General features: G+C 44.8%; 1 protein-coding gene across 2 annotated transcripts in view; it reads right to left on the bottom strand.

Moving 5' to 3' along the window:
- STAB2 (stabilin 2) overlaps window positions 1-24,657 on the bottom strand; it is a 172,042-nt gene that overhangs the window by 105,208 nt on the left and 42,177 nt on the right. For both annotated transcript variants that reach the window (XM_070789633.1, XM_019959891.2), the window contains exons 10-21: window positions 21,470-21,603; window positions 19,800-19,882; window positions 18,286-18,435; window positions 16,631-16,774; window positions 15,545-15,601; window positions 15,265-15,390; window positions 9,554-9,607; window positions 9,200-9,280; window positions 6,953-7,105; window positions 5,197-5,259; window positions 1,223-1,309; window positions 324-410 (exon numbers count right to left, since the gene is read on the bottom strand). In XM_070789633.1, the coding sequence (XP_070645734.1) occupies window positions 324-410; window positions 1,223-1,309; window positions 5,197-5,259; window positions 6,953-7,105; window positions 9,200-9,280; window positions 9,554-9,607; window positions 15,265-15,390; window positions 15,545-15,601; window positions 16,631-16,774; window positions 18,286-18,435; window positions 19,800-19,882; window positions 21,470-21,603 (1,219 nt within the window). The remainder of the gene's footprint in view (window positions 1-323; window positions 411-1,222; window positions 1,310-5,196; window positions 5,260-6,952; window positions 7,106-9,199; window positions 9,281-9,553; window positions 9,608-15,264; window positions 15,391-15,544; window positions 15,602-16,630; window positions 16,775-18,285; window positions 18,436-19,799; window positions 19,883-21,469; window positions 21,604-24,657) is intronic.

Raw genomic sequence — 24,657 nt, 5'->3', positions numbered from 1 at the left:
AATATTTACTGGAAGGATTGATAGTGAAGCTGAAGCTCCAATACTTTGGCCACCTGATGCAAAGAGCTGACTCATTAGAAAAGACCCTGATGCTGGCAAAGATTGAGGGCAGGAGCAGAAGGGGACGACAGAGGATGTGATGGTTGGTTGGCATCACAGACTCAATGGACATGAGTTTGAGCAAACTCTGGGAGATAGCGAAGGACAGGGAAGCCTGGCGTGCTTCAGTCCATGGCGTTGAAAAGAGTCCGATGAACAACTGAACAACAACAACACAGGTCAACCTCAGCCTTTGTGAAAAAGTAAGCCTCAGCCCTCATCACCTGCCCGTTCCCGGAGCACGGATTCGAGAAGCCTCCTGGGCACTGGTTGCAGTCTGGCCCGTAGAAGCCTTTGCAGCATTTTGGAATCTGAAAAACAAAATGCATGTTGCCTTTTTGAATCCAAAGCAGAGTGCCAGTTTCTCAAAGGAAATTCATTTTATTCATTTTCATTTCGATTACAATCACAAACAGTATCGGCCTCCTCCCCTCCCCAGGAGAATGCCTTTTTCTCGGGTGGATGACAGCGTGGCTTGTGCTCAGCCATCAGTTCACCGTGAACCTCCTGAGGGCTGCCCCTGGCTGCCTGCCCGGCTCTGGCACCGTACGAGCAAGAGAGACACGGGCTTGTGCTCATGGAGCCTGTGTTCCAGCTAGTCAGGGAAGACACAAATAATAAATTAAAAAAAAGATTTGAGAGAGTGGTATGTGCTGGGAAAATGAAGTGCTGTTATCAAGTGGTGGCTGGGGACAGAGGTATGGGGACACTGGGGGGCCATGTGGATTGGGCGGTGACAGAGGAAGCAATGGCGGAATGGAGACTTGAGAGATGAGTCAGCCCCGAGAAAACCTGGAGAAGCATTCTGAGGGAGGAACTAGCAAAGGCACACGTGCTGAGGTGGGAATGAGGTGAGAGCCACGCCAGGGGCACTGCTGAGTGTGCACCAGGCAGGGGAGTGTCAGGGGTGTGGGCTCTGTATTAAGAGCCATAGGAACCATGGGATGGATGCAAAGATGCAGGGAACTCTGCTCAAAGCTTCCTTTGCAGGAAAATGTGGTCAAGCTCCCACTGGCAACCTCTGATTCACAGACCCTGGGGCCTAAGAACTGCCCAGCCTGCTGGCTTCTGTATGGGCCTTGGTGGCCTGGATGAGGTCCTCGGCCACACACACACGCCTCACCTTCACGGTGGCATTACAGTATCTGGCACATCCATTCTTCGGGCTCCTGATTCGGCCGGTGTAGATACACTTGTGAACAAAGAGTGTCTGGAAGAAAGTCAAGAAGAAAAAGCATTGCAGTCTGCATTTTGAGGTCATCTGGACATCACTTGGCTTCTCTATAGACTAGATGATGTATTTCCTCCAGTTTACCATCGATGCCAGCATAGAGCACTAAAGTACACAGCTCACACGGGTCCAGGCAGAACTCAGTCACCTGTTAGGCCTCTGTTTCCTTGTTGGGAGAATACAGGCCAGGGTTTGCATGGTGACCTGGGGCATAGGTACCTTTTGTCCCCTCTTGTGTCCTGGCAGACATTGCTGATCGATCTGGGAACATGTTCCTGTGCATCGTGGGTGTGGTTTAGCCCTCCTTCCAATTAATAACCAGCTCTAACCTCCTCCTGGACAAAGGAGCCTGAAGGGCTACCATCCACAGGGTTGCAAAGAGTCAGACATGACTGAAGCAGCTTAGCGCACACACACAAAACCTCCTATTCAGAAATTCTGGAGCTATTAGAGATTTCCATCCTAGTTTGTACAAAGATCTACCAAACAAAACAGTGCAGTCTGTGGATTATAGGGGCAGATTTCCTACCATTCTCTAACCTCTGATACCCACTCAGAATGACTGAGAACTACCATTTATTGAGAACCTCCTAGGGCCAGACACACTGCCCATAGGAGATCATCATTATTTAACTGTGTGGCTATTTCTCATCCCTTTTCTTAATAGATGAGGCAACTGAGGTCTGGACTGGTTAAATCTTCTTTCTAGGAAACACTACTGGTAAGTGGTAAGTCGAGAGAATGGGTCTTACCACCTACTAACTTTAGGATCTCAGAGGCAAGTCATACTGCCTCCTGGGCCTCAAGCTGCCTAATCTGTGAAATGGGGCAAAAGTGCTGATCTCAACTTTAATCCTGAGCATTTAATCCGTGGCTCAAATTTTATGTTAGATAAAAACTAGTATCGAGGTACTCCTCATCTTAGTCTCTTACACAGGAAGAGAGCAATGAAAACTTCCACAGTCAGTAAAATCCTAAAATCTTAGATGTCTGGAGGAATTCTGAGGTCACTGAGGAAGAAGTACTCAACTCTCTCTTTGGCTGTCAGGATACTTAGCCAAATACAGACCACAGGAGCCTGGGAGGGGCAGTTTGGGGCTCTCTGGGCTCTGACCCATGCATTTCATTTCTTCCTTTCCTCTCCTGCTTCTCTTTCCTTGGGCAGAGGCAATGTAGACTCATGGTCTGTGCCCATCAGCTGTGTGACCTTGTGCGAGGGCTGTTAAGTCTCCTCGCCTTAGTTCTCAGGTTATACACTGGTATGATAAGGTGCCTCTCTTGCAGGCTTGCTGCACAGAGCATTTAGAACAGTGTCTGGCACATAGCAATCACTGGGATGCCAGTCACCACAGTCTCCTCTTCCCCCCTCCCTCTCCACAACCACTGGTTGACAGCATCCTGCAGGACGCAGGGGCGCCGGCTTCACGGAGCAAATATCTGAACACTTACGCCTATTTTAGTGTGTGTGTGTTTGTTTCTTTATGAAGTGCTCCACAGTAGGATTGTGTAAACTCATCACTCTCTTTAGCCATCTATTCTAGTGTGGGATGAACTCTCTAGTTGGGAAGGTCTTTCTTAGGACAAACTTAGAGGCAGGAATTTCTGTCATCAATTTTATCTTCAAATTTGTTGCTTTAACAACCAGTAGAGTACTTACCTGGCCTATGAATTATGGATCGTTGTACCATGGTCTGTTTTCCTTTTTAGATTAGAACTTCTCAGGACAAAAACGAAATAATATCTTATTCATCATTATGCCCCCTGGTGTAGCTATAGTTGTTGTTTTAGTTGCTAGGTTGTGTCTTTAGAACCCCGTGGGCTGTAGTTCACCAGTCTCCCCATCCATGGGATTTCCCAAGCAAGAATACTGGACTGGGTTGCCATTTCCTTCTCCAGGAGATCCTCCTGACAGGAATCAAACCTGGGACTCCTGCATTGCACGCAGATTCTTTACCACTTAGCTGCCAGGTAAGCCCTTATGCTCCTTAACCCACTCTATATTCCTCAGTAGACAAGGTGTGGAATTCAATGAAGCATCACAAGGTTTTGATGGTTCTAGTGTCATTTTCTTGATATTTCATTTATTTCTCTCCAGAAAGATGCCTGGGAAGAGCAGACACCAATGAAGTGTAGCAGAACATGCCCCCTCCAAATGTGCCATATGGATTATTTTGAGCTAAAGGCACTTGAAAATAGCAGATACAAAAAACTTGTACACAAGTTTAAGACATATAACATAGTGATAATGACTTGATATAGGTATATATTGTGAAATATATTTCACATTTTAGTTACTTTTCCACAGTTACCTATCTTTGTTCAACCTACTCTATAAACACTTGGGTTTTGCTATTTCTCTGGGTCTTCATTCTCCTATGGAAGCTCCTGTGTTCAGTTGCTAAGTCATGTCCAACTCTTTGCGACTCCATGGACTGTAGCCCACCAGGCTCAGACTCTGTCCATGGCATTTCCTAGGCAAGAATACTGGAGTGGGTTGTCATTTCCTTCTCCAATGGAAACTCCTATGTACATGCGAAATGCTGGGCTAGATGGAGCACAAGCTGGAATCAAGATTGCCAGGAGAAATATCAATAACCTCAGATACACAGATGACACTACCCGTATGGCAGAAAGCGAAGAAGAACTAAAGAGCCTCTTAATGAAACTGAAAGAGAAGAGTGAAAAAGTTGGCTTAAAACTCAACATTCAGAAAACGAAGATATGGCACCTGGTCCTATCACTTCATGGCAAATAGACAGGGAAACAGTGGAAACAGTGACAGATTTTATTTTTTGGGCTCCAAAATCACTGTAGATGGTGACTGCAGCCATGATATTAAAAGACATTTGCTCCTTGGAAGAAAAGTTATGACCAACATAGACAGCATGTTAAAAAGCAGAGACATTACTTTGCCGACAAAGGACCATTTAGTCAAAGCTATGGTTTTTCCAGTGGTCATGTATGGATGTGAGAGTTGGACTATAAAGAAAGCTGAGTGCTGAGGAATTGATGCTTTTGAACTGTGGTGTTGGAGAAGACTCAAGAGTCCCTTGGACTGCAAGGAGATCCAACCAGTCCATCCTAAAGGAGATTAGTCTGGAATATTCATTGGAAGGACTGATGCTGAAGCTGAAACTCCAATACTTTGGCCACCTAATGTGAAGAACTGACTCATTTGAAAAGACCCTGATGCTGGGAAAGATTGAGGGCAGGAGGAGAAGGGGATGACAGAGGATGAGATGGTTGGATGGCACTACGGACTCAATGGACATAAGTTTGAGCAAGCTCTAGGAGTTGGTGTTGGACAGGGAGGCCTGGCGTGCTGCAGTCCATGGGGTCACAAAGAGTTGGACACAACTGAGTCACTCAACTGATGTATGTGTAAAAAAAAAATTGTGCTTTTCTCCTGTTAATTTATCTTATGTCAACTTAATTTGCAGGCCCAGCCAGGGTCTTGCAGACCTCAAGAGGGTGGAGGTAAAGTTTTGTCTCTCTTAAACAAACAATGGATTTTATTTAAGAGGAAGATTAGAGAGGGAATGTTTACTGAGTGGCTATTTGATCCAGGCATTGCACTTGGGTTTTTATCTATGCTAATCCTGCTTCTGCTGTGGATGTTGCTATTATTACTACTCAAAGATAAGAAAATTAGAGTAAAAATGTGAAGCAACTTACCTTGGATAAGTGAGCAAGAACTCAAACACAGATCTGTGAGCTATCTTTCTACCGTACCCCCAGACAGAGCAGGCTAAGAACCAATCCTAGTTGGAATGATTATCTTTTAAGAGGGAAGGTGGGAAGGATGAGAAATCACACCCGTGGGGTTGCTGGGGTGATGTGTGCTTCTCTGAAGCTGTCACACTCACTGTGGGCTCGGAGTCGGCCGGACATTTGCTCCGGTAAACCAGGGAACAGCTCACACATGTGCCCTGGAAGGAAGGACAGGGGTCAGTGCAGGGGTCCCTATAAGAAGCAGCAGCAGGCCACTGCATCTGGCCTTATGTCTCCTTATGCCCCTTAGAAAGGTGGTCCCACTAGCATCCCACTCTTGGCCCCTCTCCTTGCCCCTACTGCCTCCTCCCTAGAGAGAACGAGTGATGTCAACTCCAGAGAGGTTTGGGAGAAGTAACTAGGTCTGCTTAGACGAGCCCCTTCCTCATCCTCTTTCAGGTTCAGACTGTCTGCAGGCCTCAGGCTTCTGGTCAACCCTCAGCCATGTAGGGAGGCCCCTGTCCCTGAGGGGACACTGCAGTTGCCCACCTGTCCCAAGGACAAAGCATTAGCATTGACTACACACTCAAGTCCCTCTGACTTTCGCTACTGGGTTCTTTGCTTCAGCAGGTCAACCTTGGGCTTCCTCACCAGTTTCCAGTTGGTCTGGGTGAGGGGCCAGCAGGATATCGGTGGGTAGGAGGAAGACAGGGTCAAGGTATCTCTTTCTTGCTCCCTCTCTGCTCGAGTGCCATCCCTCCAGCTCCTGGTGGACACCTCTTCTTCCCTTTGCCCTGCTCCCAGTGGCCGCAGGTGATTCCCGCTCCTACCCACCCTTGATCCTCTGTTGTATTGGTTTCCTGCCACTGCTTCTCCTTGGATGGCCCAGCATCACTTGCTTGTTTCCTCAGCCCTGCCCACCCCTCTGTCACAGATTCTTAATTAAAGTCTCTTCATTTGAACCACTGGGATAAATTCTGTATCTGGCAGGGATCTTAACTGGTATAGAGAGTTATTAATTAAACCTCTAAATCTAAGTATACATGCCCAAAGGCAGCTATGGGTTCTGAAAACAGATTTCTAGAAGGGACTAGCTATGCCTACTGTTTACTAGCCCTCAATACTTTCTAGAGAATTCACTGCTACTTTTAATAGATCTAATCAGAACAACCCTAAACCAGAGCACATTGGTTTGATTTAAATCCAGATAAAACAGTAAAAGAAGACTTCATTCTAAGGCAGCTATGGGGAAGCTCTTCTTATTTAACTAAAATTCTTTGGGTTGTGGCTCAAGCCCACATCTTGATTCTTTTTTGGGGGGAAATGGAGAATAAGCTCTTGAACAATTTGCAGGAAAGACTTGATGGGAGTCAACAGTTAGACTTGTTTAGAGCTCTCCCACCCTGAGCAGCTGTTGTTCAAGTTCAGGGAAGGAAGTCTGTGGAAGACAAGGGCAGCTGTGACTCCCCGCCTTGTTGTGGGGTGGCTCTGGTCCAGGTTGTTCAAAAGCTTGTTGAAATTTAGTTGTTCTGATTAAAACCAGCTGAGCCAAAAAGTTGCAATGGAAATAGGAAACCCTGATTTTGGACTTCGGGCTTCCAGAACTGTTTAGAGAATAAATTTTGGTTACTTTGAGTCACTTGTTTTGTGGTAACTTGTTGTGGCAGCTTTAGAAAATGAATATACCAGGGTAGCAACGGTTAGTGTGGAAATTCCCCCAGGAATTTTGGTTTGTGTTCAATGAAATAGGACCTCAGGTCCCGCTGCCTCTTCATGAAGACAGAAAATCCTTTAGAACAAGGCTCCTGTGTGAGACTCTCCCTGTCAGTTCCCTCAGAATCAGGAGGACGGAATGGTCTGCTCTGTGAGGGCTCCTTAGGGTTCCCTTATTGAGTTCCCTAGTTTCCTTACCAGTCTCATCTCCCTCTTTGTTTCATCACATCGATGGGGCAGGATTGGGATGATGGAGGGAGGTATGAGGACTCCAGTCAGCGTGTAAATCCGGCCGTTTTTGGCAGCGACCTCCATTTCTTCCAGTGCCACACCATTTGCCAGAATCTGTCCCTGGAGAGAAACAACACCATCTTTCATCTTTCTGCCTGAGGAGCGCTGGTAGCCCCCAGGCAGATCTGAATGGTGGCAGCTTCCTGAAAGAGCCTTCAACTTCACTTAACTTTCTGCTGAGGGGAGGACTGTGGTTAGAAGGGCTTGGCTGACAGGGAGAGATGAATCTGTTGAATGAATTCTCAACTGATTCTAAGCAAGGATGTCCTTGCAGAAATGGTCCTTGGACTGGGGAGGAGGTATAACTGTTTGAGTTCTATGATATATTTGCTATGAGACCTTGGGCAAACTGTTTTACCCCCATGGTGAAATGGAGATCCATTTGTTCAGATACATTGGAGCGACTCTACTTTGGGGTCTCAGGAGATATCAGTGAACAAACTCAGACAAGTTCCTGCTTATGTTGTAGGCGAGGGAGCAGAAAATGAACAAATTGGCAAAGAATTCTGATCTCTACTTTCCTTCCAAATCTCACTGGGTGATACTAATGGCAACACCATCCTTCTGGTGGCTCCAGTCAGAAGCTCAGGAAACATCTCTGGCTTCCTCTTTCCTCATCCCTCATTGGATCCCTCAGCAAATTCTGCTGGTCTCCTTCAAAACACCTTCGGAATTCAACCACTCCTTAGCAGGTCTCAGCTACCACTCTGCTCTCAGTTACCATTATTCCTTCTATTTAACTAAAACACTTTGACACAAATTCTACAGGTTATTTTCTACTTACAGTTATTAGAAAATAATGACTCCGCTCCCCAGGTTGTGTAATACATCCTTAAGCCTGTCTTTTGCCCAGTAATGTGTACCTCTAATTTTGCCCCTTTCCCTGTCTCCCCGCTCGTCACTGCCCCTCTTCTCTGAGTTATTACATTCCCTCCTAAATAGTCTCCCCGGATGTATGTCCGATCACATCATTCCACAGCTCAAAATCCTCTAGTGGCTTTTTATCTCTTTTAAACTAAGAGCCTTCATCCTTGCCCTGAGTTTTTAGGCCACGTGTGACCTGACCACCTCTTCTTCTCCCTCTTACCGCCTGGACCTCCTCCGACCTCACTCCTCCTGTCCCTCTGTTCTGGCCCCGAGGACCTTGCTGTTCCTTGATCAGGCCGGCACGCTCCTTGCTTTGCACTTTTGCATTCTCTGTTTCCTCTCTCTGGAATACTCTTCCCCCAGGTACTCACAGTGCCTATTCCTTCATTTCCATCAGGTCTTTCCTCACATGTTTTCTTGTCCATGAGGATTTCTTAGACACTGTATCTAAAATGTCAGCCCCATTCCCACTTTCTATTTCCCATCTTTGCTTTGCTGTTTTTTTTTTTTTTTACCTTAACACTTACTACTCTGATATACGATATATTTAATTTGCTTATGATCTATCATCTTATTTACTAGAATGAAAGTCCCATGCAACCAGGGACTTTTATCTGTTTGTTCCAAACTTGAGGGCATGGCACATTCTTGGCACCCAACAGAAACTTGTTGAAAGGTTGAAGGGGCATCACCATCACCATCCATAGTGAACCAACAGGAGACATAATCTCTCTGCTGCCAGATTTCTGCTAATATTACAACCCTGAGAAGTTAGCTGAATAACACTGCCTTCTTTGAGGTTCTTACATAAGTCATGTTCCCTCCCACCTCAGGACCTTTGCACCTGCTTTGCCTTCTGCCTGGAACTTGCTCCTACTCATCCTTTGAAGCATCATCTCCTGACTGAGGACTTCTAGAACCCCGGATCTGCTGTCTACTCCTGTTGCTGCTTCTGCTGCTCCAGAGCCCTCTTAACTTCCTCATGGGAGCCCTGTTATAATTGTAGCTAAATAACTAACTGGTCACTAATTAGTTGCTTAAGGGTTGTTTTCCTTGCTGGAATGTAGGCCTATCTTTTCCACATCTTTATCCTTGGTTTCTAGTTTAGACTCACACACTTGGAGTTGCTCAGCAGATATTTGCGGAAAGCCATAATGAATGAATGAAGCAATCACAAAGAGCCGAAGCCTGTGAATTAGTGTTGAGGTAGGATAACCCGATGGACAGCCATAAGCAGAGGAAAAAACACATGTGAGCAATGACACCAGAGACAGAGTTTTCACTTACGTTGTTGGTCGTGTTAAATCTTATGATCTGGTTGGCCATGCTCCTGATGTGAGGGGTTGAAATGAGTGTGGCCACTTCCAGCTGCAAGAACAAGAAAACAATAGAGATACTGAGAGCAGTACCCAGAGTCTTCACTGGAAAAAATAACTTGAAAGTTTATGAAATAAGTAATGGGAGCTTTCTGCAATGGGTTTGGAAGAGTTCTTAGATGACAGGTTCATTATTCACATAAGCATGCACTCAGAGCTAAGATAATAAATAATTGTCCCACATTCTCTAGCACTAAAATATTGAAATTTAAGACCAGATATCTTGAAAACGGGGGGAAAAATAGGGCAGGAAAGGAGGGCCAACCTGAGTAAATGGGACAATGTGGTATCTGATGAGTTCCAGAAGCTTCCGAGATCCCTGCAAAGGAATCAAAATACTTCTTTAAGTCATTGAGGAAAACACAGATTTCCCTCTCTTGTGTAAAATTTCTCAAGTGACTCTGGTCACTTGGTTAATAAAAATAAATGACCCATAATCTTTCTTGGGAAATCCAGGGTGAGAAAAACCCATTCCCCAAATAACTAACATTTTTACTTTGTGACAGGCAGGGGCTGTTCCCATAATATTATGTGCACCTCTCATTTAGTCCTCCCAACAGCCTTGTGAGGTGGGGATGCTACTGACTCATTTTATGTGTGATAAGACTGAGTTTTAAAGCCACGTCCAAGGTTGCAAAGCTATTTATAACTTAGACTATAAGCCTGAGAAGTAACTCAAGGTCCCAGTTACTCTGCTCCATCACCTCTCTCAATGTCTAAGGCTACCTTCTAGATTTTCTAAGACAGCCTCAGTTTGTGATTCTGTTTCACTCACTCCATAAATAACTGTGGGCTCATCAGGCCATGTACTGTTTATTTAGGAACATACAGTCCTGTTAGGAATGTGTGACCAGGACTCTTTCTTCTGTGTTCTTATGGAACATGTTCATCTCACCTTCAAGGCCCTTTCCAAGGTTTCTCATGCTTCAGGAAATAGAAAGAGTCTTGGGACTCTAAGCAGGATGAGCAGTCCCTAGAGGGGTGCCCTGGAGACAGTGGACAGAATTAAGGCACACAGGGGCCACTCTCTGGGGGAAGAAGGCAGTGGCAGTCGACTACAGCATGACTGTAATCTCCCAGCTGAGTCAGACCCAGGGGTTACAAGCTTCGAAGCCCTGAATTCTGCTACTTCAGTGGCACAGACATAGCTACTGTGTCTTAGAAAGGTAAAGGATCACAAATTGAGATCATAATAACCTCCAAGAGGCTGACCTGCTAGGGACATGTTTCAACAGTGTGAGGTCCCAGGCAGAAAGAAAGCCCTGCTGAACCCAAGTTCCATTCACCCAGATTCTTCTCTGCACTTCCCCTTGGCCCCTATGTCAGGGGAATTACCTGTAAGCAGAGGGACCACATATCCTCGTTTGTCTAGAACAACCCTGGTTTACAGCAATCATCCTGGCAGCCCCATTCACTCTCAAAATTGTCCTGGTGTGAACACTTGGAAGGCCACCATATCTATAGGTCAACAGCATTAAGCACAGGGCAGGGTGACTGGTAAGAATGTTGAAATTGACCACCAGCTGGCCAGCCCTGGAAGTGACGGTTTCTGTAACCCTGGTTCTGTTACCATAAGACCTTGAGCAAATCACTTAGCTTCTGCATCTTAACTTTCCCTGACAACTACTTTATGGAACCTAGCAGTGAGGACTTGCAGGCAGAAGCAATGCCAATACAAGCTTGAATGCTCAGTGGCAGAAAGGATGGGGAAAAGTGGGGACCCTTGAAAATACCAGACCAAAGTAGACTTCAAACTCCCAGAGGGCAGGAACTGGGTCTGTCTGGCTTATTAATCACTGCGTCCCCAGTCAGCACAGCAGGACCTGCATAAACATCTGTGCCAGCAAGTTATTAAAGGGAGGAGGGAAGAGGTCCTGAGAAGGTCACTGAGCTGGGCCTTGGGAATCTGAGTTTAGTCCTGGTTCTTCTTCTGTGTGACCCTGAGCAAGCATCTCACACCTCTAGACTGCAAAATAACAGGGTTGGTTTGGACCCCTTCCAGCCCTCTATTTTATAGGAAAGACTTTATCAGCTGGATTATCCACTTCTAAAGCCTCAAGACTTAATTAGCATTGGACCCATTCTATAGGCAACTGGAGAATGAAAGGGACAAAGAGTTGATCAGCATCACTCCACTATTGTCTGAACCTGCCACTTATCTGGCTGGGGGCCATTATCCAGCCAGAGTTTAGTCCAGATGGCTTAGATCCACAGGATTCGCTTACAGGTGATGCTGTTGGAGAGCTTGTTGGTGCAATGCATTCTTTCCTTTATGTGGACATTCACTTCCTACTTGCTGTTTTAGGTGAAAACAAACAAACCACAAAACTGAGTTGTTTGGTGCCAGAGACAGAAAGGGAGAGTTTTTCTACCAAATAGTGACTACGACTTTGAACTCTGTAAATTCACCTCTTTTTGTCCCATTTTGCTCACAAGGTCTTTGTGAATTGGCAGGGGCTGGTCTCTTGCTCCCTTTGCTTTTATTTCTATCTAGTTCAGTGATGAAGTCATACGCTGGGGCTTGTGATCAGTAGCTATGGTCTCTGCAGGGATCAGATAGTTCAGGACTGAAATTTTGCTTCAAGGAGAAGCAGAAAGATAACTGGGAAGGAAACAAGGCATTTCCAAAGGAGAACTGGAAAACATCCTTCTAATGAAACCAGTCTACCTTTCATTTCATTGGCCTAACTGATGGGGAGCTTATTGTCTCTAGCTGAGGCTCCTCTCTGAAGTTAAAACTGAAGGATGTCATTAAGATTCGTGGAGAAAGAGGGAGCTTCCTATAGGTTGAGGAATCTTGACCCACATTGGCTCTGGACCAGAGAAAGCGGTAGAAAAGATGATTCTATTCCTCACCTAGAAACTGGAAGTGGAAAAACAATTTGAGACTCAGGATTGAGAGACTTGAAGTTATATGTTCTTTGTGAGAAGTAAGATATTGCCTTTGAGAGAAATGAGATTGAGAGCCAGGAGCAGTGCTGTGCTGTTAAATCCATTCTATAAGGAAAAAATAAGCCCTGATTTATAGTACTGGCCAGTTTCCATGGTGTCAATATTCCTACCAGGGACTGAGTTCAAGCTACTGATGTGATTTCACTGAGTGGAGCTGGGAAGTTGTTGTTGTTGCTCAGTCGCTAAGTCGTGTCTGACTGCAGCACACCAGGCCACCCTGTCCTTCACCATCTCCCGGAGCTTGCTCAAACTCATGTCCATTGAGTCAGTGATACCATCCAGTCATCTCACCCTGTCACCCCCTTCTCCTACTGCCCTCAATCTTGCCCAGCATCAGGGTCTTTTCCAATGAGTCAGCCCTCTGACTCAGGTGGCCAAAGTAGTGGAGCTTCAGCTTCAGCATCAGTCCTTCCAATGAATATTCAGGACTGATTTCCTTTAGGATGGACTGGTTTGATCTCCATGCTGTCCAAGGGGCTCTGAAGAGTCTTCTCCAGTACCACAGTTCGAGAGCATCAATTCTTTGATGCTCAACCTTCTTTATGGTCCAACTCTCAGACTGGTACATGACTACTGGAAAACCAAAGCTTTGACTACACAGACCTTTGTCGGCAAAGTGATGTCTTTGCTTTTTAATATGTTGTCTAGGTTTGTCTAGGAGATGGGAAGAGTTACATTCTATTCTCAAGAGCCTGAGTGAGGCAGCCCCAGTCACTGCTGGAAGGAGTTACAGAAAGAGAGAAGCTTCTCGAACAAAAGTGCTTGACAGAAAAGCAGCAAGGGTGACTTTTTCTATTCTAGCTAAAAGGTTTTAATTTTAAGTTCACCTGATTTGGTTTCTGAGAACTCCTTTATTCTTATTAAAAAGTATCTGTATCAAAGAAAAACCATATAATCTCAGAATTTTAATAGATTCCCAGGGGAGAAATTATTACTTCTTTGGCTTTTAAAATTAAATATGAGTATGAGTTCTAAAGAGAAGACTAAGAGCTTTCCTATAATAGCTAGGTTTCAGGAAACCTGAGTGTGAATCATATTTTTAAAATAGCATCCTATTTTAAAGGCACTGGGAAATATGACTTTTTCAATGAAAACCTGTAACAAATCTCTAAATATGTTTAACATCTGCTTGTAACATAAGAGATTACCTTCTGACTTATTTCCTTGATACCTATTTTTTTTTTTTTTAATGCTAAGTATTCTGGATGCAGGGCTTCTCAGGTGGCACTAGTGGTCAAGAACTGGCCTGCCAATGCAGGAGGCAGAGACACGGGTTCTATCCCTGGGTTGGAAAGATCCCTGGAGGAAGAAATGGTAATCCACTCCAGTATTCTTGCCTGGAGAATCCAATGGACAGGGGGGTCTGGGAGACTACAGTCCATAGGGTTGCAAAGAGTCAGATATGACTGAAGTGACTAAGCATGCAGGCATTCTGGATCGGGATATCCTCGTAGACACCTGAAAGTATTCCAGAAAGGGATGTGTCCATGTGACCCTCTGCATCATTCAGGCAACAAGCTTCAAGTGCCAAAAGCAGTGTGACTTGATATCGGAGTTAGAAAGCTGGTGCTTACCAAAATGTCTATTTCCAATGCCATGAAATCAGAATTTTCTGTAATCTACCTATTTAACACGTTCCCTGGGTAATTCTCTTATTAAAAAAAAAACTATTTACTTATTTTTAGCTGTGCTGGATCTTTGTCGCTGCACAGGCATTTCTTGGGGCAAGTGGGGGCTACTCCCTAGTTGTGGTGTGCAGGCTTCTCGCTGCAGTAGCTTCTCTTGTTGTGGCTCCCTGGCTCTAGAGCACAGGCTTAACAGTTGTGACACAGGGGCTTAGTTGCTCTGTGGCATGTGGGATCTTCCTGGATCAGGGTTGAACTTTGTCTCCCTCACTGGCAGGATTATTTATCACTAAGCCACCAGAGAAGCCCTCCCTGGGTAATTCTTAAGCACACTGAAGTTTGAGGATCACTACTCTAAGAGACTCAGACCCTCTGTGTAATCAACACCGATCTATGCGAGGTCACAAGTAGTTTTGCCCCATTTCCAAGATGGTGGCAGGACCTCAGGGCACTGGGGAAAAGCTTGTGGCCTTTCTTATAATTTCACTAATTGTCATTCTAATAAAAAATTCCATAATTAGCTAACCTTCTTTTCAGTTGGGCTTCCCTGATAGCTCAGTTGTTAAGAATTCGCTTGCAATGCAGCAGATCCCGGTTCAATTCCTGGGTCAGGAAGATCCACTGGAGAAGGGATAGGATACCCACTCCAGGATTCTTGGGCTTCCCTTGTGGCTCAGCTGGTAAAGAATCTGCCTGCAATGTGGGACACCTGGATTTGATCCCTGGGTTGGGAAGATCCCCTGGAGAAGGCTACCCACTCCAGTATTCTGGCCTGGAGAATTCCATGGACTGTACAGTCCATGGGGTTGCAAAGAGTCGGACACGACTGAGCAACTTTCACTTTTCTTTTCCATTTAAGGCTGTTATTCCTGAAAGAGGAAACACTTTAAATGGTGTCCATTATTTTTACCTTAGACTGAAAGAGTAAAACAAATCTCCTTTCTTGAGGAGGACATGCGAGAGTTGAAGGTTTATGATGTATAAGGAGAGGGTTATTGTGGAGAGAACTGAAAGCCATAGAAAGAGTTGGGAGCCCCTAAAAATAACATTATTTTTACATTTAACCTAGACTTGACACAGAATGCCCTGCCAGGCTTCATTTTTAGATGGTTTTAGAGTTGTAGGGAACTTAAAATTTATGATTTTGCTATTGAGAAGTCTTAGAAGAGAAAAGACACATGTCTTATAGTGACATGGAACTCCACTGGGGAGATTGTAGCCACATCTAGGCTTAGTTCCAGAGCACTGTGATTGATTAATGATGTCTGCCTTGGTTGCAGAAATGTAAGTGGTACATGTGCTACTTATTTGTTGTCCTTAATTTAGAAAAAGCCTGTATAGGTACAGACTGAAGCAGTGATGCTGTCATGACACCATTAGAGTACACAGGATACAATACCTCTGAAGAAAGGAGATAATCAAGAGTGCCATCCTTCATGTTATTCAATGCTTCATCACTTGGAACAAAGACAGTGTATGGTCCACCAACCCCATCTTCATTTAAGGCATGTCCCACACTGGTTTTCTGTGTTTAAGAAATGAAAATTTGTATCTGTAACCTATCTCAGATAGATACATGAATTCCCCAGAAAGTATTTATAATTGATACCCCCTGCTAATTTTATTGTACCAAGGACTAGACATAAAAAACTTTCTAGGAGTTCATGAAAAGTACATACCTCTAACAAAGATCTGAACTTGCTGTATCTTGGTTGTAGCATGGTCATTATGGTTTGCTAAAAAGAGACATTTTGCTTAAAGTTCAGTACAAAAAAGGGAGGTGGTTTAGGAAACAGCTGCTTTAACATGAAAAGACTGATGACAGGATTTCATGGAAGTGTGGACATCTATGGGCTTCCCCAGTGGCTCAGAATCATCTGAATCTGCCTGCAATGCAGGAGACCTGGGTTTGATCCCTGGGTCAGGAAGATCCCCTAGAGAAGGTAATGGCAATCCAGTCCAGTATTCTTGCCTGGAGAATTGCATGGACAGAGGAGCTTGGTGGACCACAGTCCATGAGGTAAAAGAGTTGGACACGACTGAGTGACTAACACTTTCACTTTTCTGATGGAAAGCTAAGGGTAAATAAAGAGGAAAGTGGACATCTATAAAAGGATCTGGCTAACCACAACACATTATACATGTGCTTCCTGTGTTTATTTCAACAGTAGTTCAGATCTGCATGTTCTGAAAGTCTTTGCATGCTAAGTCACTTCAGTCATGTCTGACTCTTTGCAGCGCTGTGGACTGTAGCCCGCCAGGCTCCTCTGTCCATGGGATTCTCCAGGCAAGAATACTGGAGTGGGTTGCCACGCCCTCCTCCAGAGGACCTTCCCAACTCAGGGATCAAACCTGCATCTCTTATGTCTCCTGCGTTTGGCAGGCGGGTTCTTTGCCACTAGAGCCACCTGGGAAGCCCCAAGATAGTCTTTGGCCATCATCAAATAGATTAGAGGGAATGAATTTTATCACAGGGAGGATATGCCTTCCTCCATAATGCACAAGGGATAAATTTATGTGACAATTGGTCTGAGTTATCAGGTGTGTCTATGAAAAAGATCACAAAATCAACCTCTTTCCTACACCTGCTGCTGCTAAGTCACTTCAGGCGATGCCTTTCTCTTTCTCCACAGAGGTGTCAGAATTCTACTAAAAACAGAAATACAAGCCCATGGTGCTGGCTTGCATTTCTTCATGAACATGACTCTCTGAGGAACAAGGGAAGATGGATTTGACTTGACATTACTTTTACCTGAAGTTCTCACCTCAGTATTGCTCTCAAATGTGGGCACCACCTTGTCCATGGCTCTGTCGAGGATATGCAAGAGCCCGTTGGAAGCAAGTATATTCCCTTGTATAATTTTTACCATCTTTTTGCCTCCATAGAGTTTAAGCTTTAGCTGATTGTCCTAAAACACCAAGGAAAAATAAAACTAAATTAATGTGTGTCCTTGAAAATCGAGCACTGGATTAGAAGAAGTCTTAAATCCTTGGGTTCTGTCATTTATTGGCTGTATGATCTTGGATAAGTTCCCTAACCTAAAACGTGGATGATGGTTTCTGCCCCATTGAATTCACAGGTCTTTCCTTGAGCTCAAATGAGATAACATATGAAGTCACTTCTGACTATCAATGATTGCTAAATGGGAATAAGGAATTACTGTATAGTCTCCCCCCAAAAGACGGCAAGCTACAAAGGGACCCCAAACTCTTCAATTTATTGTAAACTCATTACTTACCTACTTTAGTGTTTCAGACAGAAGAGGCACACAATAAAAAATATGTGCTGAATGAATAGGTAAATGAATGAATACATGTCCTTGTGAGAAAGGAAACCACATCTGCATCCATACATCCACTCATCTATCCATCCATCCACCCACCCACCCATCCACCCACCCACCCATCCATGCATCCTTATACACACAGTACAACATACTGGTTAAGGGTTCAGGCTTTGGGGGACTTCCCTGGGGATCCAGTGGTTAAGAATCAGCCGTCTAATGCAAAGGGTGCAAGTTTGATCTCTGGTTGGGGAACTAAGATCCCATACGTTGCAGGGCAACTAAACCGGCACATCACAATGACAGAAACTCTGTGTATAGTGACAAAGATCCCACACACTGCAACAAAAACCCAGGGCAGCCAAAAAAAAAAAGTTACAATGATTCACGTTTTGGGATCAGGCAGACCTGAGTTTGAATCGTGCCTTTGGCCCTTATTGTGTGACCTTTCAGTTTTCCCACTGGAAAAATGTTCATGGGATTGTTGTGAGCCTTAAATATCACAAATAGAGATTTACCCCAGTATCTTGCATGTACTAAGTGCTCACTGATCTATCAACTATTGATATTTGGTGAAATGCAACCAGATAGGTCATAACCACCCCCCAACCCCATCCCCTGCCACCACTGTCTGTTGATTGACCATGTGCCCTTCAGCTCAGTAAAGTCACAAAAAATTATTTTAAAACAAACAAAAGAGAATTAACGGCATTAGGAGAGATGGAGTGTTGAGTTGGAGAGGGTGGATACTTGGCCACCTAAAACAAACAATCCATTTCCTTTTCTAAGATGAGTGCTGATCTGGCTTTGTGCTGATGCTTCTAGGAAATGGGTTTACTGTCAGTTTTCTCCTTCCTGCTGGCAGTTGAATGATGGTTGCCTTGAAAACTAATTCAGACCAGGGCAAAATCACTTTACAATCCCATTTCTGTTAACAGTGCATCGCCTGCACCTGACCCTTTCCAGTGTTGGCTCTTTGTTTTTGTCCTAGGTAGGGAAGTACTGTGACAAATGAGGAACAAGGAAAGAAGTTCTTCATAACCTTTCATGACCCTGGACACCAAGAGAGCGCCCGCTGTGGCCATCGACTCAGTGGACGCTTTGGTTCGGAGAGTGAAGATCAGAGAGCCCCTTACCTTATCTTCACTGAAGATCTCTCCCGACTTCCCCGTCAAAGTATAGAAGGTGTCTGTGTTGTTCATTTGCTCAGTGCTCATCTGCCCAGCAATTATATGGAGTTTCACAAAGTACTGAGCAGCTTTGTTATCCAGCAAAAATTCATTTACCTGAGAAAAGAAAGCCTATTTCTTCCATCTCTATGGAGGTTTGGAGGAGAAAAATGAGGTTTGGGACTCAGGCTATGACTCGTTCATCATCAAGAACATCAAAGTGAGTGTACAACTTGAGTCTGGGCTCTTTCAGGTACAGACGACTGTCCCAGAGTTAAACTCCCCTGGGCCAGGTCGTAAAGGGGGCAGAAATTTGGAGAGTGGGAGCTGATACATGGTACGCTCTCAAACTCTGGGACCTGCTCTAGCAGGGAACCAGTGGGGAGCGTTGGGGCCAGAAGGACCAAGGTGGGTGGCAAGAGTCAAGGAATCAGTCATCTTGAGCCCAGGAATCAGTTGGGAATGAAATATGAAGTTGTGTAAAAAAACAGGTAGAGTGGACAAATACAGATTTTGAATAGAAAAATTAAGAATTTTTAAATCCACTGGACCAAATGGACACTTTGTCAATATTATATAATCAACAATCATTCAACAGAGACCTTTCTTAATCCTGTGTAAATTCAATCTCTATATTAAACAGGCGATCACATGCAAAGTGTCTAGCGCAGGCACCTTCAACATCCACTAGCTCTCCTACCCCACAGGGGAGATGTGAGTGCATCTTCAGAGATTAATGACATATTCATCTTGGGCAGATGAATGGCGGTGGCATATTAGGAGGAGAGAGTCTGAAACTCTCTGGGTGTTGATTTAATTCAGCACACATTACAATCACAAAATATCTTGGATTAAGGTAAACCAATTCCATATGAATCAGTATGTTCACTATCTACACTAAACCGTATCTAACTATGGCGCTGATACTACCACAATGGGGCACCTCCACCGGGTACTGTGGGTTTCATTCCCACTGGTGGGCATTATCTGAGATAGCGGCTGCTCCCATTGAAGACTACACTTCTCTTCTAGTTTCCTCTATCCTTGTTGCCATTTATGGTGATTTTAAAGAAACAAATACCTAGCTGGTACGTAAGTTTAATTCCTCCTGTGGTGAGTGAGCAGTTTTGCATAAAGCAAATCTTATTTAGCATGTGACAGCAGCTGAGAACCCTTAGGGATTACCCTTGAGGGGTAATGATTGGAAGAGGGCACTGGGGGGTCTTGTAGGGAGCTGCAAATGGTCTTGCTAGATACATGTGACGGTTCATTGAGCTGTGCACTCCTAATCGGTATACAATCCCTAAAGGTGTCATATTTTACAAAAAGTTTACAAAAGAAATTGCCATCCTTGTCATCAGTAGATTTAATTTTAATGGAGGTTTCCCACTTTAGATAAAGAGGATACTGTCTACTAAGGTTTTTTTTTTTTTTTTTGCCTTAGCTCCTATTTATAAAATAAAGTTATTTTAAATACTTACACTGAATCCTTTTAATCCCTTGTCTGTCGGCAACAGCACAGTAAATGGTCCCAGGTTACTCAGTGGCCAGGCATAGGCTTTATCTTAGGAGTCGAAATACACAAAGAAAGAAAACAGCAAATGGGTCAGTGGCACATGAGGAGTAAAATCAGGCAATGACCCTTGTGGTCCACTTAGACCTTCTGACTCCTGAGTTTCTCTGTTCTAACTGGTATTATGCAGGCCCTAGAGGAAGTGAGATGCTAAGAATGTGAAATGTTCCTCACAACTGTGTGATTTTCCCTGCAACCACAGTCTTGGCTCAAAGATACCCTGGGATGAGAAGCTCTGTGAGGGTCATGTGACAAAAATCATTGGCCACCTTCTGCCCCTATGCCTGACTTTTCAAGCTGTTACCATCTTAGTGAGTAAAGATGTAGCTCTTGTTTCATCCAGGAGATGGAAGAGCTCAGAAGAGCCTCATGCTTGGTTTAACGCTTTGCGGCTGCCATTGTGACATGCTCAATACTTTTTGAACAAAGAACCCCTGTCTTTTCATTTGTACTGGGCTCTACCAGTTTCATAGCTGGTCTTGTTTCCATGTTCCTGGGGAGCTGGGACAGCAGGCTGGGCTCTGTGCTCTCACACACGAGACCACGTGTCCTAGCACCTTGTAGGCCAGGCAGGTGAAGGGTGACTGGGCTTTGTCCAGAAAAATGCCTGAGGGTCTATACAGCCTGCAAAGGACACTGCCCCCTTTGTCTGCTCTCACTGATATTCTAAAAGCACAGAGAGGAAGGAGAGAGATCCCAGAGGCCCACCAGTGATGCCAGACTGCCCATGGGGTGTCTTGCAAAGAGCAAGCTGTTTGTGTAGGATGCATGTTATCTGCCTTGAGAACACAGCACCGATCCATGCAGAACACTTTCTTCCCTGTCTGTGCTCTTTCTGGGAAATCGTGCTTGCTGACTGGTCAGTTCTAGAGACTGATATGTTAAAGATTTGTTTGATTGCTCAAGCCCATTTTCTGTTGATCAGCAAAATTTGTGTCTTGTTGAAAATCTTGTCTAATGCTGTAATCGGCTCTATTTCATATGTGAGGGAGGGGTAATGACCTCTTGGGGGCCTTTGGACATGCAGGAGGGTGTTTTTGGCTTTCACCTTGTCCAGGGGCTGTTGGAAAATGCGTCACTCTAGATTGTTAGTGGTTCGGGTGGGAAAGGATGCTAAACACCCAGCGATGAGTGAGACGGTCGGTCACGTGCCATCAAGACTATGCCCCACATTCAAACAGCACCTCCACTAAAGAGCATGAATACCGCCTGCCAGTATTACCTGTCAACGTTGTTTCCCATCTGGAGGACCCATAAGGTCAAGGGAAAGAGGATGGTATCCATCCTGACGTCTGTAGCTGCCTGTCTCACTGCTGTTGCAGACCTATTACCCAGTGGTGACCCCAGGACCTTTGCCTCAGCTGCTGCACTACTGGATCTCTTGGCACTAACTCCTGTCTCCTTGGGACATCTGTCTGTCCATTTCCTTCCACTTGCCCTTCCTAGAAAGGGCTGATCCTGCTAGATAAGAGGCTTGCCTATCCTGCACACCCCTTTCTGAGTGATTGTGTGTCTCAGATATCCTTGCCCACCAGAAGGCTGCCTTTTCTGTGGAAATGTGCACCCATGCGTGCATACCCAGGAGCGAGATGAAAGAGGTCAGCCTTCCTTGCCATTTTCCTCTGGGTTCGGTGTTTAATTCTCTGAGTCGCTCCATGATGTTTCCGTAACAGGTTGAGCCATCGCCTATGTAACCTTTCCGACAAGTGCATCTACAGAGAGCGTGAAAACATATTTTCAGGGTCCCAAAGTCATTGGATGTTGAGATCATACAGTTCAAACCTCTCACTGTGCAGAAGGGGAAGATGATGCTCAGAGTGGGATAGAGACAAGGCCAGAAGAGTGGGATGAACACAGTTGAGCCTTCCTAATGTTCTGGTTAACACACAGCAGCCCACAAGAAATGGATACTTAATACATTATGTGCGTATATGTAAACATTGCTTCCCTGGTGGCTCAGATGGTAAAGAATCTGCCTGCAATGCAGGAGACTTGGGTTTGATCTCTGGGTTGGGGAGATCCCCTGGAGAAGGGAATGGCAACCCCCTCTAATAGTCTTGCCTGGAGAATTCCATGGACAGAGGAGCCTGGCCGGCTACACTAGATTTCTTTGTATACTCTTTGTTTTCAATATTTTTTCTAAGCATGAGCAAGAGCAAACTCAGGGAGATAGTGGGGACCAGAGAGGCCTGGCATGCTGCAGTCCCAGGGGGTTGCAAAGAGTCAGACATGACTTAGCAACTGAATAACAACATGACCAAAAGCCCATGTACATCAGAACCATTAGGACTTGCTACAAATGTAGGGTCTCAGTCCCTACTGCAGAAGCACAGAATTAGAATAAGCTGAAGCTGGCCTCAAGTACAGAGTCAGAGGTGTGGACCTATTTGAAAGCTTCTTCCCCTCCTCTTCCTTTCTGAGATCTCTGCTCAACCATCCCTTCCTAGGGGAACCTTCCTTGATTTTCCATCCCCCCCACACTTGGTGTGCCATATCCCCCTTAGTGTGCCATGTAGCTCGTGGCACCAAGTGGCTCTTTTCTGCAGCACCAGTTCCAGTTGTAATTTTATCCTCATCTGAGTGGTTATTTGATTAAGATCTACTTCCCCTTCTGATTTGAGAAAAAAGTGAGGACAAGGGCAATGTGTGTATTCATTCATTCTTATAAACCCAAGATCCAGTGCAAGCCTTGGTCCATAGTAGGTATTTAATGAATAATTGTAAAATAAACAGAAATACATAAACAAGGAAAGTCACAGAATTTTATATAATAGTTTAGGTTCGCAAAAGAGAAATGGAATTAAAGATGTACTAGCAGTGGTGTCCTGGTAGATGTTAAACACCCAAATCTCCAGGGGAAAAAATAGCTCTGATTTGCAGCCTTTGACAATTTCCATGGTTCACACTCCCGCCTCGGCCAATCTCAAACTACCATGACACTAACCAGCCAGCAAGTTCCTGAGAATTTAATCATCGGCTCTCAGGACTCAATAAGCCCTAGCTTTAGCAAACCACTGCTCCCTAGCAAAGACTGGCTGGCGGCTGGCTGAAATTGGCAAGGTGCTTAGGAAGGTGACATTCACCAGGATCTTGGCGATAAGTGAGAAACAGGAGATGGGGAAGAACAATTCAGAGAGGAGAGATGCAAGGGTGAGCAAGCATACCACAGGTATGACTCATATGTAGAACAATTTCAAAGAAATTGTTCTTGCTAATCCAGTTATGTTTCTAAATCAGTCCCATGGCACAAAGATATATATCTTCAATGTTTGCTGAAAAAATGTTTCTGAACAAATCCCTTGCTTGGATTGCTGCAATGACTCCCTAATTGGTCTTTCTGACCTGAGTTTCCCTCCCATTAAGTCAGTCTTCCACACAAGCCCTGGGTGGTCTGTCCTAGATGGCAATCTGGCATCTCTGTGCTTAATTCTCTCAGGGGCTCCTTTTGTCTACAGCAGGGGTCCCCAACCTCCAGAATCTAAATGCCTGATGATCTGAGGTGGAGTTGATGTCATAATAATAGAAATAAAGTGCACAATAAATGCAGTGTGCTTGAATCATCCTGAAACCACCCCTGTGCATGGAGAAGTTGTCTTCCATGAAACTGGTCCCTGGTGCCAGACAGGTTGGAGACTTCTGATCTATGGGATATAGTTTAAGTGCTTAGCAGGCATGGAAGACTTCAAAGAGGGGAATCTTGCTTATGTCTCCTTCCTGCTGTTCATGCAAAATTCTAGCAACAATTTGCCTTTTTTTCTAGACTGTTCTGTTCTTCTCAGGTGGGTGTCCTGCCAGGACCATTCTCATAGCCCAGGTGTGACCTGCTCAGGGCAGCCTTACCTGACCTCTCAGCACTTTCCCCACAGAAGCATCCTGTTGGTACCCCTACCACAACTGTTCCTACTAGAATGGACCCGTCAGGTGTTTCCCCCTTTGCTAGCTGGCAGTGCTCCTAGAATCTGGATCCCACCTTATTTCTTCTCCTTGTATTCCAGCATCTGGGACAGTGCCTCATTGATGAGCCAGTTATTTCTGAAGTACCTACTGAAATCTAGAAACTGTGCTAGGCGAGAAGGCTATAAAGACAATAACAACAGATATCTTGCTCTTTTAGCATCATGTTGCTGGAAATAAGCCTGAAAACAAATAATTGATGACGACATGAGAAAGATTACTTAACATCTTTGGGCCCCAGTTTGCTCATCTGTGAAATGGGTTTACTAACAACATTAGGGCTATTGACAGAAGAGACAATGCATGGCTCATCTTCTATGACCAATGCAGCATGATTCAGAATATTCTGCATAGACTGATTACCACATCGAGAAGGCATAGACCAAATAAATCCCTCTTCTGGGTGAACTAAATTACTGATGGCCCCATATTTTATCAATGTCACTCAGCCAGCCTTTAACCTAGGCTTCGTCCCTGTTGAGGCTCCCTGGTGGCTAAAGAATCCACCTGCCATGCAGGAGATGTGGGTTCAATCCCTGGGTTGGGAAGATCCCCTGGAGAAGAAAATGGCAACCCACTCCAGTATTCTTGCCTGGGAAATCCCACAGACGGAGGAGCCTGGTAAGTTACTGTCCATGGGGTTGCAAAAGGGTCAGACATGACTCAGTGACTAAACAATGACAAAAACAACTTCCCAGCTGAGGATAGTTTTCTTTTGAGGGTGGTAGTCAAGGAGACTTTTTAGTGACACACAGACCCCTAACATTGATGATTAGTTCCACTGACATTCTAGACACAAGTTTTAATGCAAC

Source organism: Bos indicus, chromosome 5 (assembly GCF_029378745.1).
Source record: "Bos indicus isolate NIAB-ARS_2022 breed Sahiwal x Tharparkar chromosome 5, NIAB-ARS_B.indTharparkar_mat_pri_1.0, whole genome shotgun sequence".
In the NCBI taxonomy this organism is placed as follows: Eukaryota; Metazoa; Chordata; class Mammalia; order Artiodactyla; family Bovidae; genus Bos; species Bos indicus.
The sequence above is the reverse complement of the archived record's forward strand: the minus strand, read 5'-3'. Positions and strand labels throughout refer to the sequence as shown.